Genomic DNA, 14,948 nt, shown 5'->3' on the forward strand with positions numbered 1-14,948 from the left:
TGATCAGATCCATCCATAGGATTTCTGACCTTCTCTTGACAGGTGGCTGCGTGACCGAGCTGACCAATGAAATCGCCTGCTGGGCGGGGTTTGTGCTTGACTTGCTCTGGAAGGGAAAATCATGCAAAGCACCAACAAATCCTGAATTTCTTGCACTTTGTTAGTTGCTGGTGGCAGGTGGTCATTATAATATAAGGGCCGGGATGTTGTCAGAAGAACAATGTAGAATACAATATGCATCATCAATAATTTTAGTCCACTATCACAAATGCGAAATATTGTACATTTTAAATGTATATACATGCTTTTTTGGACCAAAAAAGTCTAATATTATATCGATGACAGCAAAGCTAGAATTCATGAACTAAAAGCCACAAATCTAATTGTGATTTCATGAGGTCTCTTAATGATTTGACAATTGGACTGAGACGGTCTAAGACGTGCCAGTTATGTGAATGAGTGGTCATTTTGCTCTCTGGCCCCACAGATCTTTTAATATGCAGTTGAAGCCGTGAAAATAGGCAGATATTATCTCCGCTGTCTTTCAATGACTAGATCAGAGAGCAGAACGGAGGATGGAAGTATGAAGGGGGAAGGGTAGGTGTCGTTTTTAGAGTACAAAAGCGGAAGCGATAGACCAGACTAAGAAGAAGAGATATGAGTGCTATCAGGGTTTCGACAGCCTACTTGGATTACGACTGCAAAGCTGTAATGCTTTATGGTCATTATAAAGGATCTGTTTCTCTCCCCTCTATAAGCATACTTAGTATTTTCTGAGCAAAGTGAAAATAGAAGTACACTCCAAATTCAAGGTTCTTTATTGGCATCTATGGTTCCAAGAAAAATTGTATAACTTACATGGAAGTTGCTTTATAGGGGAATTAGGTAGAAGAGGTCTTTTTTTTTTCTTCTCCATTTGATTCTGATTTGCTGTTCATTCAGCCACAGTGTTGAACTATGTCTAAACAAATTTGTTGTAGAAACTATTTCAGAAATTGCTACAAATAATAACAAAGACGCCACCACTAGCATATTAAATTTAAAGTTAAATATTTTTTATTGTGAAACATATTCCATTTAAAAATATTTCTTCAATATTTTGTAATTGCATTATTAATAATTTAAAAAAAAATCCAGTAAAATTATGTATCTCTATACTGTATATTTTAAGCAAAATTAACTTGCCTGAGAAGTCAAATTGCATGAGGTAAAACTACTTTTAAGAGAATGTTTGGTGAGTATATGCTGTATAAAAGAGTATTTAGATTTTTAGATTTTAATTTTTTTCTATATATTTCTAAATTTAGTCCATATATACCTTAGCTTTATACCTTAAACATGACACAAGACTAGATGCTTTGCATAAAATATTTGCTAAATGATTAAATGTCAATGCAAGACAGAAGTGTTAGCTTACTGGGTCGATCTTGTTTTGTGGATGGTTTCCTGCAAAACAAGAAAATAGATATTCGGAATATTGTTTAGCAGTGCATTAATGTAGTCTAGTAGAGAGACTACAGTGCAAAGGTAACTCGGAGGATTAGTAGCAATTTGTGGGTCAATATTTCTGACAGGAACTGAGCATTATTGCTACTGTCTGTGGGACGGTTTGAGCGTTAGTGTTTGTTTGTGCTTGTGTGTGTGTGTGTGTGTGTGGGTTAGAGTCTGTTTGACCCCTCTCTCCACCCTCAACTGTCAGATTAGACAAATCCGGCAGCTTATCCAGCAGCCAGCTGCAGCAACCTTCATGTCTCCACATATACAGCAGCATTCATCTCTGCCCTGTTTATCACATGTGCCCTAAAACACACAACGGAATATGAGGGAATACATACACGCTGCTGTGTATATATATATATATATATATATATATATATATATATATATATATATATATATATATATATATATATATATATATGAAGAGTTCAGATGCAAAAGCCTCTAAGTGCCATCTGAAATTTTCATCAAAAATTTTGATTTTTATCAAGCTCCTTACTTAGGTTGAGTCATTTTACTTTAATGGCAATGTGCTGTTCCTTTTCCAGGCAATTAAAGTGAAAAAACTGAACAAAAATATAGGAGCCTGATAAAAATACTAATTTTAGTAGAAAATTTCAGATGGCACTTAGAGGCTTTTGCATCTGAACTCTTCATATATATATATTTTAGATACAATTGTTACAAATATATAATATAATACATAATATAATTTATTATGATTTTATTTTAATTGTCTTAAATGTATCATTAATTTTATTGTACATGTCGGCATTTTATATATCCTATATATTATATTTTAACCTGTTTCACTGCATTAGCCTAGATTAATAATCAGTGCTGTAAAATGAAAGTAATATTCATCAGTAGTTCATGACTGAGCATGAATGTGCTCAGGTGCGACATCACATCCTCTAGATGTGTGTGTGATCTCACACCACCTGAGGACATTCATGTTCAATGAGACGAGCAACGCTCTCCCCATCACAATCAAAGCGAGTGGCAGATGATGGTGAACTGTTGTCCGGTCAGTGTGAGTGGGCAGAGCGCCTCCTTCCTCCACAGTCATACAGGAAACAACATGGTGGAGCTGCCACGGGGCTGTGAGCTAACAGATGGAGAGCAGAGAGGCTGGATGTGGGCTGTGATCTCATGGGAGCAGAACTGAGGGGGAGCGAGAGCGAGAGGAGAGGACTGGCAACAAAAGAGAGATCCACCCTCCGCCGCACATGAATCCAAACACACAGCACACTGACAACATGAGTGAACACAGTCTTATTGCCTTTGAAGCACACTGACACATCTGAGCAATCATCTATAAGCTACTTATATGTGTAAAACCCATGAAAACAGGTCATATAAGGAAAAACCATAAAATAAAATTGCATTTAGTTTAAATCAGGAACAGTTAAAATGCATGGTTTGATATTAGCTTCTTTATGTTAAGGCAACAAATCCTGCCTAAAATACCATTACACTTAGATCTATCTATCTATCTATCTATCTATCTATCTATCTATCTATCTATCTATCTATCTATCTATCTATCTATCTATCTATATGTATATTTATTTATTTGCAATACTGTAATTAGAGCTAGGGTTTAACTTTCAGTTTCAAGAATGGGTGCTTCTGTGTGTATATAGAGTATATAGTGTTTGACTGCAATCACTTTCTTGATTTTCTTCAAAGCCTGTTCTACAGTAGTCTATTTATAAAGGGTGTTTGTATTTGTCCTCTATTTTAAACTTTAAGTGAATTTGCACAAGGAATTCCCTCCCTGAACACAAAGTTCTATTTTAGTCTCAACACAGTAAGGAGGGCTTGAGAGTGATGGTCATGTGCGCAAGTGCGCGCGCGCGCGTGTGTGTGTGTGTGTAAAGAGAGAGACAGCTTCTGTGAATACATTAGTGGTGTAGTTGACTCTTTAACCAGTTAAAACGTTTCGGGGTGAGTTATGTTTGTCTCTGTGCGTATACATAGTGGGATGGGGTTTCACATAGATACCAAACAACAGGCGGTTCTAGAAATATACATACATATTTGATATTCATGGGGATGTGTCAATAAATTCACTGTAACAAAGTAAATAATCTCCTGTAACAATATATTTCATCATAATGCCACAGTACTATGAATAGAATAAAATATGTATCGTTGACATTTGCAGAATAATGAAATGAGCAGCATTAATTTGCTCATTCTACTGTAGCTGCAGAGCAGAGCTGAAGAGCGGAGTCTGAATTCATGAGTATATCACGCCCTCTAGTGGCTGATTTACAGAAATACTGACAGTTTGATTGTTGGAACAAAAACTGTCCATCCATCCGTCAGCATCATTTTTGGCAACATAATAATCCATATTAAGAATTTGTGCTTGATCTCCATTTAAATAATGACACAAAAAAATCAATGGTACAAAAACATACTTTATTTTTTACTTTATCTATTTATATTTTTATCTATCTATTTATATATCATCAAAAATTATCTAAAAAATTTACTACTTTCTTTTGATTTTATATATTTATTCTTTCTTTATATTAATCTATCCATCTCTGTCTCTATCTTATAAGCTTTATTGGCATGATTGGTAATAAATGACGTTTACAATATTGCAGTATATATATATATATATATATATATATATATATATATATATATATATATATATATATATATATATATATATATATATATATATATATAAGAATATTTTAATGTATTGAAAGAATATATTTTTTATTTTATCCATATCTATCTATCCATCTATTGATCTTTATCAACATTTTTTTTCATTACAGTAACACAATTTTTATATTAAGAATAATATAAAATGTATATTCAAAAAATGTCCGAAATTGTAATGGTCCATTGCAAATTCCATGTTTGGCTGATTTCACTGCAGTGCTCTTGAGCCTATCGACCTCAAACTGAGAAAATGCTTGTTCTCAGGTCTTTATGTCTCTTTCTTTCTCTCTCTAGTGGAGTGAAACATGGGCCTGCAGCACGTCTCCAGGGGTTTCTGTGTGATGATGCTAAAGCCCGTCCTGAGGTGTGGCTCCTGCCCTTAGTCTCAGCCCAGGTCCGTGGTGTATGACAGTCCTGCACTCAGAACACCCCCACACCGCTCCCCGACAGCCAATACTGATGACTCATCAGGAAAAAGTGCAATGGGATGCAGCTTCATGAAGAACACACACTTTTGCAGCACTCATATGTATTTTGTGACATGCACCATAGCATGTCTTCGGTAACCTTTTTTTTTTCTTTTTTTTCTTTTTTATAGATGCACTGTATGTTTGAGGAGAATGCAGAAAGTCAGCTGATTTTGAATCTGCAGAGGATTCTGCATCAAGGAGGGTCATCAGGGTGAGACCTCTGTGTCTCATTCAGTATTCAGACACTGCAGAGGCACAGGCTGCCACCCGCATTACAACAGACACAGAGTCAGACACTCCCTCTCACTGCAACATGCTTCAGTCCCACCGACATGCAGCACCTGCTCACACACATCAGTCGATGAAATAACATGCATACACTCACAAAATCAGTTTGATTCCTTCACATTTGTGCTTGATGTTACTGCAGCCTTACTTTTTCCATTTTATCTATATAATTTCTATATTATTTTTATCTATCTATCTATCTATCCATCTATCCATCTATCTATCCATCTATCTATCAATCTATCTGTCTGTCATGTCTCTCTTATGTGTGTCTGTCTTTATATCTGAGATTAACTATCTCTATATTCATGATAAAGAATATAATAAATATCCCATTATGATCAATAATAACCTACACTGCAAAAGATATTCGATGGAATATTTTGGTTTCCCGGAATCTTCTGGAAATAGGTGCCTCATCTTCCCTATTGTGGGGACTTCAATTTCAAGGTTCTCAAAACAGGTTTTGAACCACTTACAGCCTTCAGCTCAGGCACTTTTAGGCTCCATTTTGGTCCCTCAAATGTAGCTTTTCGTTCGTACTTCTTTTGTCTTATATTTATATTTATTTTATTTATCCTCACTTTTATCTCCATCGCATGAAAAAGCAGGAGGGGCCACGACAGCAAAGACAGTGAATGACTGAGCTCTCTCCTGGGACTCTGTCTTTTTGCTCAGGGTTGCAGGTTTCCCCCTGTACCACCGCCCCTGCGTCAGATGATGCTCGCGGTCTCAGCCTATAAAAGATGCCGGTGTGCCATCCCGACTGGCACTCTCTCTCTCTCTTTCTGTCTTTCTCTGTCTTCTCACATCCACATACTTCACTCACTCGGTCTGTGATCTCGACCATTTCAGCATGAGTTATTCCGGCGACATGTACACGAGCAGCTCCTACAGGAAGATTTTTGGAGATGCGCCACGGCGCGTCCCCGTGGGCAGCAGCCCGTCCCGGGTGACGGTGAGTTACCGCTCTGGACCCCAGCAGCAGCACCGCACCTACGGCTCTCCATCCCCCATGATTACCTCCTCTAGTTACCGGACCAAACTCGCATCCAGCCGCGGCGGCGGCTTCCAGTCCATGCAGGACAACGTGGACCTGACGCAGACCACCGCAATCACCAACGAGCTGAAGATCATCCGCACCAACGAGAAGGAGCAGCTGCAGGGCCTGAACGACCGCTTCGTGACGTTCATCGAGAAGGTGCACAACCTCGAGCAACACAACAAAGTTCTGGAGGCGGAGGTCGCGCTGCTGCGCCAGCGCCACAACGAGCCGTCGCGCCTGCACGACCTCTACGAGCAGGAGATCCGCGAGATGCGCGCGCGCGTCGAGGATCTGACCCACGAGAAGAGCCAGATGCACCTGGACTGCGTGCAGATGAACGAGGCTTTGGAGCGCGTCAAGGAGAAGCTGGACGAGGAGACCCGACTGCGGGAAGAGGCCGAGAACAGCCTGAAGGGATACCGCAAGGACGTGGACGACGCCACCCTGTCCCGCCTGGAGCTCGAGAAGAAAGTTGAGTCCCTGCTGGATGAGATCGCGTTCCTCAGGAAAGTGCACGAGGAGGAGATGCAGGAGTTACAGGCGTCGCTTCAGGCCAGCCAGGTATGAGAAACCTAAACACTTTATAGTTAACATATAATAAAATAAAAAGATTGCATAGAAAAGAAGCATAGAAATAAAATTATTAAAATCATGCAAAGCCAAATGATACATATGCTTTAGATGTAACTGAAATCACTATATAAAAATCTTTGTCAATTATTCTAAAATATGCTTCAGATACTATCTGCAAAAATTCAGTAATTTGAGAAGAATTATGGAAAGCATAGAAATATGTTTTGATGTACCATGGTCATTAATATCTCATATTACTGTCTTGCAGTGTCATTCATGACAGTGTAATTTATGCAGTGGCATAAAGATGCAGATCTATGGGAATTAAACTTTTATCAACTTCCTGTAAATCTAACAAGTTGTGGTTAAGACAGATATTTCATGTTTTAGATGGTTTGGTAATTGCTTACATGGTATATATTGGCAAATGTTTTGTCAGGAAACAAAAATGTCCTTTTATTTAAACATGATTATTATTTTAAATATTATTATGTTTCTATTTAAATTATTATATTTATATTATAGTTTTATATTTAATATGAGTGAATCAACCTGACTACACTGTTTTACATCAGTTAAAGTCATTTAAAGGTCATATAAGGTAGAAATAACTTTATAAGCTAGCAACTTTTTACTATGTATGATAAAACTTATTTGAAAAGATATGATTATGAAAAGCATGTAAAAACTTTGTATTTAAAAAATGCAGTGAAATGCTATGTTTATTAATAACTCATAGTGTGGGTTTGCGTATCATGACTGTGCAGTGTCATTGAGGGCGGTGTGTGTCTGGGAGAATTTACAGCACTGCAGCTCCGACAATGAGAATCCGACCCTGCACTGCACCATCAGAACGTGCATTAATAATGCCAGTCCCTTCTCTCATGCAACTTTAACATCTAGAGAATCAGACCAAGACAAGAACAAGTACTTAGAGAGGGAGAAATGTATTAAGAGTTAAAAGAAGGTTGTCGATGATGGGATGTTTAAACTTCCTTACCTCTTGCCAATGGCAGATGAGGATGCAGTAGCGCAGGATTTTAGGTGTGGCTGCAGAGAGCAGCAGGACCCCGCACTGCAGCGTCCTTGAGAGGGACTGCCTCACTTTAGATTCCCTCAGCTACTTCTGAGACTATTTCTATACTACAGTAGATAACATTTCCAGCTGAGTTTCATTTAAAAATGTCTTGGATAAAAGTAATAAACTTCTTTTCAGTGTTCTATCTGAAAATAAAAAATTTGAATGTAACTGATGTAAGCTGATGCTCACCATGCATTGATTGTTTTTCTCTGCGTGTGGTTGATGAATTGCTGTTGCATCCCGTGAAAGTGTTCAGGCAGCTTCATCTTTCATTGTGCATTAAAACCCCTGAGTCTGCACTCCAGCCCGCAGCCCCAAGGGCTCAAAACTTCATTACCACACATTACACTCAACGACTGATTAAATGTGCCATGGCCAACATTAGCACAGCATATATCAGCTCTACTGCTTTTCCACTGCCAGTGCAACTTCACTACCTGATGGACATTGGTTTATTGATTACATTCACTGGAAACCTGTTTATGTATCAGTATATTCAAATGATCACTGACACATTTGAGCAGCTTTACAGAATGTCTCATATTTATACTTTATGTATAGCTGTAATTTACTTTCCCTTTAGCTCAAATGTAATCGAGTTGTTAAGGGAAGTAATTATTCATTAGAAATTAATAATGAATCAGCAATTAAATTGCTGTTTCCAAACCAGATCAATACTAGTCAATGTTATGAACTAAAGACTATTTATGGTATTCAACACCATTGAAAAGTTTCAGGAGAACTGTTTTCTTTTTTAAAATATTGTCAAATGTAATTTATTTAAGTCTTTAGTGTCCCATGATCCTTCAGAAATCATTCTGATATGCTCAAGAAACATTTCTTCATTATTATCAATGTTGAAGACAGTTGTGCGTCTTAATATATTTGTGGAAACTGTGATACATTTTCAAGTATTCTTTTAAGAACAGTATTTCTTTGAAATAGAACATTTTTGAAACATTATAAATGTCACTTTTGATTCATTTAATTCATCCTTTGCAAAAGTATTAAGTAAAGTATAAATTAAATATTGAAAAAATCTCACATTTTGGGATGGTAGTGTAAATCCTATTTTGGCTGTCAACAACCTATCAATATTTATAAGATCAGGCTGTATATTAGAGTTATTAGATTATTAGCATTAGATTTATATTTTAATGTTAGATTAATCCTAAATCTGACATTATAATGATACATTTTAACAATTAGTTTGTTGACTGTTTTTCATGCTCAGGTGTCTGTTGAGATGGACGTCAGTAAGCCTGACCTTGCTGTGGCCCTGAAGGACATTCGTGCCCAGTACGAGTCTCTCTCTGCCCGGAACCAGCAGCAGGCGGAGGAATGGTACCACTCCAAGTTCACCACTGTAACTGAGCAAGCGGTGCGCAACAACGACGCTCTGAAGCAGACCAAGGATGAGCTGTTTGAGTACCGCCGACAGCTGCAGGCCCGCACGCTGGAGATCGAGGCCCTGAGGGCCCATAACGAGGCCTTAGAGAGACAGCTGGCGGACATGGAGGACCGCCACAACAACGAGATCGGCGAGCTACAGGTGAGTGCATACATACATTAGTGGCCACTAGTACATTTGCTCCTATTCTTAATTTTATTATTATAAACATATATGTAATAATATACATTTTCTAATGGTTTTCAAAAGAAATGCATTAGATGTCCTATCAGAATTGTGCTTTTGGAGACATAAAAGTCTTGTTTGCTCTGTAGGACACTATTCAACAGCTGGAATCTGCTCTGAGGAGCACAAAAGGTGAGATGTCCCGCCACCTGCGCGAATACCAGGACCTGCTGAATGTCAAGATGGCACTGGACATTGAGATCGCAGCCTACCGGTCAGACTCAAAACTATTTGCATTTGATGTAATCATCTTTTAGAGTCTTTTATCAGTGTTCCATATTTATCCATATATGGTCGTTCCCAACAGGAAGTTGCTGGAAGGTGAGGAATGCCGTCTGAGCTCAGTGGGCGGATCCATAATGCAGTCTGCCTACTCTTATCCATCGAGCCGCACTTATGCTCTAAGCACCTACAGAAAGGTCGAAGCCAAGCCTGAAACAGAGGAAGAGGAAGAGCAAGAAGAGGAGGAGGAGGAGAAGGAAGAAGAAGAAGGAGAGGAGGAGGGAGGAGAGGAAGGAGAGGAGGCCGAGGAAGGAGAAGAACAGGAAGAAGGAGGCGAGGAGGAAGAGGAGGAGGAAGAACAGGAGGATGAGAAGGAAAAGGAAAAAGTAGATGAGAAGAAGGAAAAGGAGGAAAAGAAAATCCCAAAGGAACAGAAAGAGAATGAGAAGGAGAAGGAGAAAGAAAAGGAAAAGGAAAAGGAGAAAGAGAAGGAAAAGGAGAAGAAGAGCGATAGCAATAAGGCAGACAGCAAGAGTGAAAAGGGTGAAAAGGCTGCTGAGGTCAAGAGCAAGTAAAGCTGCGTACTATCTCCGATCTGCTATACTGCTATACTTCACTCACTCACACTCCGTGTCCTCCTTACCTCTTTGGCCCTCTGCCAAATTCACATCAACACACAACACCACCACCACCACACTAAAGTCATCCACCCATCTACACTTTCATTTCACTAGTTATGGCTGATTTCATCTACTGATGTATCAGGATCTCTGCAGGAAAAGCAACGAGTCAGTAAATGGAAGGCTGGCTAGTTTTCTGTATAGCACTCAAGAGATTAAACAGCATCTGTGCAGATAGTATATGAAGTAGTTCAGCCAAAAATGGTAATTTTGGCATCATTTACTGTCTTTCAAAAAGAGATATTTGGCAGAAAGTTGGAGTTTGTGTTTTTTAATACAACAGAAGTGCATGATGAGTAAACTTCCGAGCTCATTCAAGTATCATAATTATTGTTTGTGCAATTTGTGCAAGTCATCTGAAGTTGTATCTGTGTGGCGTAACATCTGAAAAATAAACTTCATATCTCACTTGCTATTAAAATGTAAACTGATTGTTCACCTGGAAATGAAAATCTTGTCATCATTTAGTCTGTCATTCTAAAACCATTAGACTTTGGTCAGTCCAGGTAACTTAAACTTAAAAGATCCAGAAAAGGTTATAAAGACTGATTAAATGGTGATTAAATGATTGCCGAATTTTCATTTTTGGGTCAAGACCTAGCAGGAAAAAAGTGCAATTGTTTTTTTTTTTTATTATTCAACGCAAATGCAAGTGAGATCACATTGCTATACTTCATATGGACCACTTTTCTTGTTTTGTTTTGGGTGGGGGTTGGCAGTAAAAACCATCATGCACTTCTGTTGTACGGAACATAAGAACTTTACGTTTAAGCCAGTCTTTGTGTTTCACTAATGTAAAGGCAATAATATGGTATCAAAATGACATTAGGGAGTGTAAATGATGGCAAAATGTTACTTTTTCACATCAAGACTGTAAAGACCCTAGTCACACTTGGTGTTCATGTGCCATTATTGCCAGTAGTGCATGACAGCACAAGGAAAGGTGATCCAAATGCACAGGCAATCGGTGCAAAACGGACCAAGTTTGCAGGTTCCAACCTCTCGGTGCTATTTGATTTAAAAAAATAAATGAGTTTGGACTTGGAAGAGGTAATTATTCATAGAGCAAAAGCAAATCCATTATATATAGATTTCACTTGAGTCCTGAATGTATGTCACGAGCCTAGCACAGCAATTTTCCAGCAATTTAAGGGCATCTATACCCACATGATTGAAAGTTCATTTAAATAAGTTCACTCATAGGGGAAAGAATGTTTCATTCACATTCTCATGCAAAGCATTTTTGAACATTAATGAATGCATCCGTCCATCCATTTATGGTTTGCTTAATTGCACTGGTCACAGCACGGCGAACGACGCGGCATGGAGATCAACGAGGTAGATGAGATAAAAGATTAAATATTTATGGGTTTCTTGGGGAGGGTTTCAGCTTTTAGATTTGGGAGAGAAGAGTGCTTTGTGCTTCTGTAGCCTGGGAAAATCCTTCTGTAATATAGATTCTGACGCTTTAGAGACGATTGCTGCTAAATATCCCTCTATTCCTTCCTGTGTTCAAAAATGACCTCCTCTTGATCGATTCATTCTTGCTGGAGCGGATCTCTGTTTCTGAAGTAAATCTTCCTCTCCATCCTGATCTCTTTACGTATATTTCTTATTCTCTCTTTCCCAGTGTCTCTTTCCAAAATTTTCTTTCTAATCCGTGGCATGGTTTCCTTCTAAAATGTGTAAAAGTTTCCTGTGTTTAGCCCGTTTATTTTTGTGTTTCTGCTTTGTGTTTGAATTTCGTTATATGTCCGGGCCAAGGAAGGTCTTGACATTTTTATACCAAAATACAGTAACATTTTCTTTAGGCACAAATTTGTTTTGGCTTAAATATGATCTGGGCATGCTCTGGACCCCAACTGAAAAAAAGCATGAGTCTGTGTACATTATTATAAGTTTGTTGTTGTTGTTGTTGTGTGTGTGTGTGTGTGTGTATACACAAGAGCTTTCCTGCTTCAAGAAGCACTGTAAACAGCCGTGTTTGTCTGCAGCGCTGCAGCTGGTGGTGATGGATCCAGCTCTCTTCTCTCCCTGCAGGTGAAAGGCAGGCAATAGAGAGGGCAGAGGGGTCATAGACAGTCACACCAACAGCCAATGTGAAGGGATATTAACCCTTAAATATTTCTTCTTACATAAACCTTTGTGCATATACAAAGTTTAATGTCTGGCCACAGAATATAGTTCTGTGTTTACCAGAATTGTAGAAATGTTTTATCAAAGCTTGGAGGAAATTGGTGAACTGTGGAAATGGTGATATTAAAGCAAATTTATTGCGAGATTTGACCTAATTTTTGCAGCAAATTTAAAAGACTAAAAGGAAGGAAAAGCAAGATTTCCAAAAATGTGATAGAAACAAATGTGAAAAAGTACAGATCATTCATGAAATGAATCAGTCAAGAGGAGGTTCAGTTTGCATGGCCTGATTCACTTGGAGCTTGACAATATGAGGGGGTGGGATAGATTTGCTTGATGTGTGTAAAAATGTACGTAAATGCCTTAATCATGAATCTAAACTGCTTAAAAGAGTCCTCATGTTTTCTGCATCTCAGCACTGTTTCAGAGATGGTCCGGGAGTGAAGACACTTTAACTGTATGGCTGCTAACTGATACAGTGATGTTCCCCTAAAGCCAAATAAAACCATTTATCAACTAAATGTACCATACACTGCCTCTTTGTCTCCGATCGATGTGTTATATCAAACGAACGCACCTATACACACACTATCCAGAAACTACAGTCAAATAATTGTCACTTGGCAATTGTGGGAGGTAAGCAAACAAATATAAATGCTATTACTTTTTTTTTTTAAAGAAGCAGGTCAGTTGTCTTCAATGTAGAGATAGCTTTTGTTGTTTATAAAAATAAAAAAAAATGAGTCAAGTCAAACTATAAACTGTTAAGTGGAGAAAGTGCGTATCAGAAAAGATCTCTGTCCACACTATACTACCGAAAACATGTCACATGACAATTCATGCACACTGGGCATGCAAGAAAAAATTGTAGTAAAGTTGGTTTCTAGTCACTGGCAGGTACAACAGTGAGCAAGATGTAGAGGAAAAGCAGGGACATCTTTGCACAGCTTGTCTCTTAAACATGTAAGCAGCTGCTGTATTAGAAAAGAATGAATTTTGCTGCACAATGGCTGCTAAAAATGACAACAAAGCCAGGAAAAAGTTTGCAGTTTGGGCAAATGTCTCAAAACACACCCTAAACCTCACGGTCCTCCTCAGAGTCCACTTTCATGACATAATTACGGTGGCCGAGACAACTCAACACTCTGCAACTTAAGAAAACACATGCAAGTTGAAAAAACATCAGCAAATGAAGCATGCATATAATGAAAAGCGCTGCAAAATCATCACAACACATGCATATAACGAAACGCACTGCAAATCATCACAACACATGCAGCGAAACACGCTGCAAATCACCACAACACATGCAAATTAAGAAACAATTAATGAAGCATTGCAAATTTATTTTCATTAACCTTGAAATTATATTTAGCTGAGGATATAAAAAGTTAGCCATCTTAAGTAACGTTTTACATTTAATCATGTAATTATTCAGCTTATTTAGGCTAATAATATCCAAAAGATAAAGGAATCATGGTGTTTAAAAAAAACACCATGAAAAAAACCCCCCTCACCTTTCAATTCACCAACAACTCCACTGACCAGTAGCCACTGCACAATAAGCAAATCCAAGCCGGGTCTGACACTTTTTGAAGTCTTCTTGAAACATTTCCATTGTGGTCAGTGCTGTTGAGCTCTCTCGGCCACCGTACATAATGCCACTTTGACTGAAGTCTGCCTTGTCTCAGTGCAGGCTCGGCAGAAGTATACATCGAGGGCACATAGAAACCTCAAGCAACCTTCCATAACCCTCTGAATCCCTTTGAAGCTCTCGCTCCGGTGGGTTAACTCCTCTGAGGGAGTTAGGGCATAGGGGTGAGCCCTTCTGAATGGAACAGAGGGCCTATGGCAGGGATAGGAAACTCTGATAGTGCCCTACGATCTTGGTGGACTTAACAGACAAGTGCATGTGAAGTGTGCAAACTGGGACAGGGCCAATGATGTTTTGCAATGCAGGTCACTTTGGTCACTTAATAAAGTAGATTTCATTGGTCAGCATTGCAAATCTTTGAGGGGATCTTTTTTTTTGCATGATTCCTTTTCAAATGACTGGATATTACCAAAGGGAATTTGATTATGCTCAAGCAACTGTAAATGTAGTAAAAGTGAAAGCTTTAGAATGAGCTGAATGAGATTTTCATAGTTATACTCGTCTTGCCAATCAATAATATTTTCAGAAGTTTAAGGCAACACCATTTAACTTGTGCTCCGTTTCGCTATGTTGTTGATAAGTGCAATTGTCTGTTAGTCGTAAATAATGTCACAGTATACAGTACATCATGATTCTGTACAGCTAAAAGTAGGTGGACGCAGATGAGACCAGAAGCTAGACCAATAGAATTTACAAATGGCCGTGCTAATTTTTATAGCCAGAAAAAGGTGAATATTTAGCTTTTGGGTAACTCCACCCAGAGGCTGCGTCCAAAAGCTCTAAAGTGCTGCCTTCAGAAGCAGCATTCCAATGCAGAAAGGCATCCAGGCACGTCCGAATCCAAATTCTGCTTCACTTGCTGTCTCCGGAAGTGAAGGTCGAAAAACTACAGTGTTGCTTTAAGATTACAAATCAGTAAGACTTAGGCTCAGACATGAATGGATCATTTAACTGACTGAAGGAGATGAATGA

At 38.5% G+C, this 14,948-nt stretch overlaps 1 protein-coding gene across 1 annotated transcript; it reads left to right on the forward strand.

The window, feature by feature from the left end:
- The first annotated feature begins 5,696 nt into the window (after positions 1-5,696).
- zgc:65851 (uncharacterized protein LOC321113 homolog) lies at positions 5,697-12,843 on the forward strand. Its single transcript, XM_052596969.1, has 4 exons — positions 5,697-6,555; positions 8,883-9,200; positions 9,374-9,498; positions 9,592-12,843. The coding sequence occupies exons 1-4, from the start codon at positions 5,806-5,808 to the stop codon at positions 10,079-10,081; spliced, it is 1,683 nt and encodes a 560-aa protein (XP_052452929.1). The 5' UTR covers positions 5,697-5,805; the 3' UTR covers positions 10,082-12,843.
- The last annotated feature ends 2,105 nt before the right edge of the window (positions 12,844-14,948 follow it).

The sequence above is a fragment of the Carassius gibelio genome, chromosome A5, assembly GCF_023724105.1.
Source record: "Carassius gibelio isolate Cgi1373 ecotype wild population from Czech Republic chromosome A5, carGib1.2-hapl.c, whole genome shotgun sequence".
NCBI classification, from domain to species: domain Eukaryota; kingdom Metazoa; phylum Chordata; class Actinopteri; order Cypriniformes; family Cyprinidae; genus Carassius; species Carassius gibelio.

What these genes read in the sequence shown, in the direction of transcription:
- zgc:65851 (XM_052596969.1), top strand. Translation starts at nt 5,806, where the DNA reads ATGAGTTATTCCGGCGACATGTACACGAGCAGCTCCTACAGGAAGATT. An exon ending in CGTCGCTTCAGGCCAGCCAG is followed by an intron (nt 6,556 to 8,882) that starts GTATGAGAAACC and finishes TTTCATGCTCAG; the next exon opens with GTGTCTGTTGAGATGGACGT. An exon ending in ACGAGATCGGCGAGCTACAG is followed by an intron (nt 9,201 to 9,373) that starts GTGAGTGCATAC and finishes TTTGCTCTGTAG; the next exon opens with GACACTATTCAACAGCTGGA.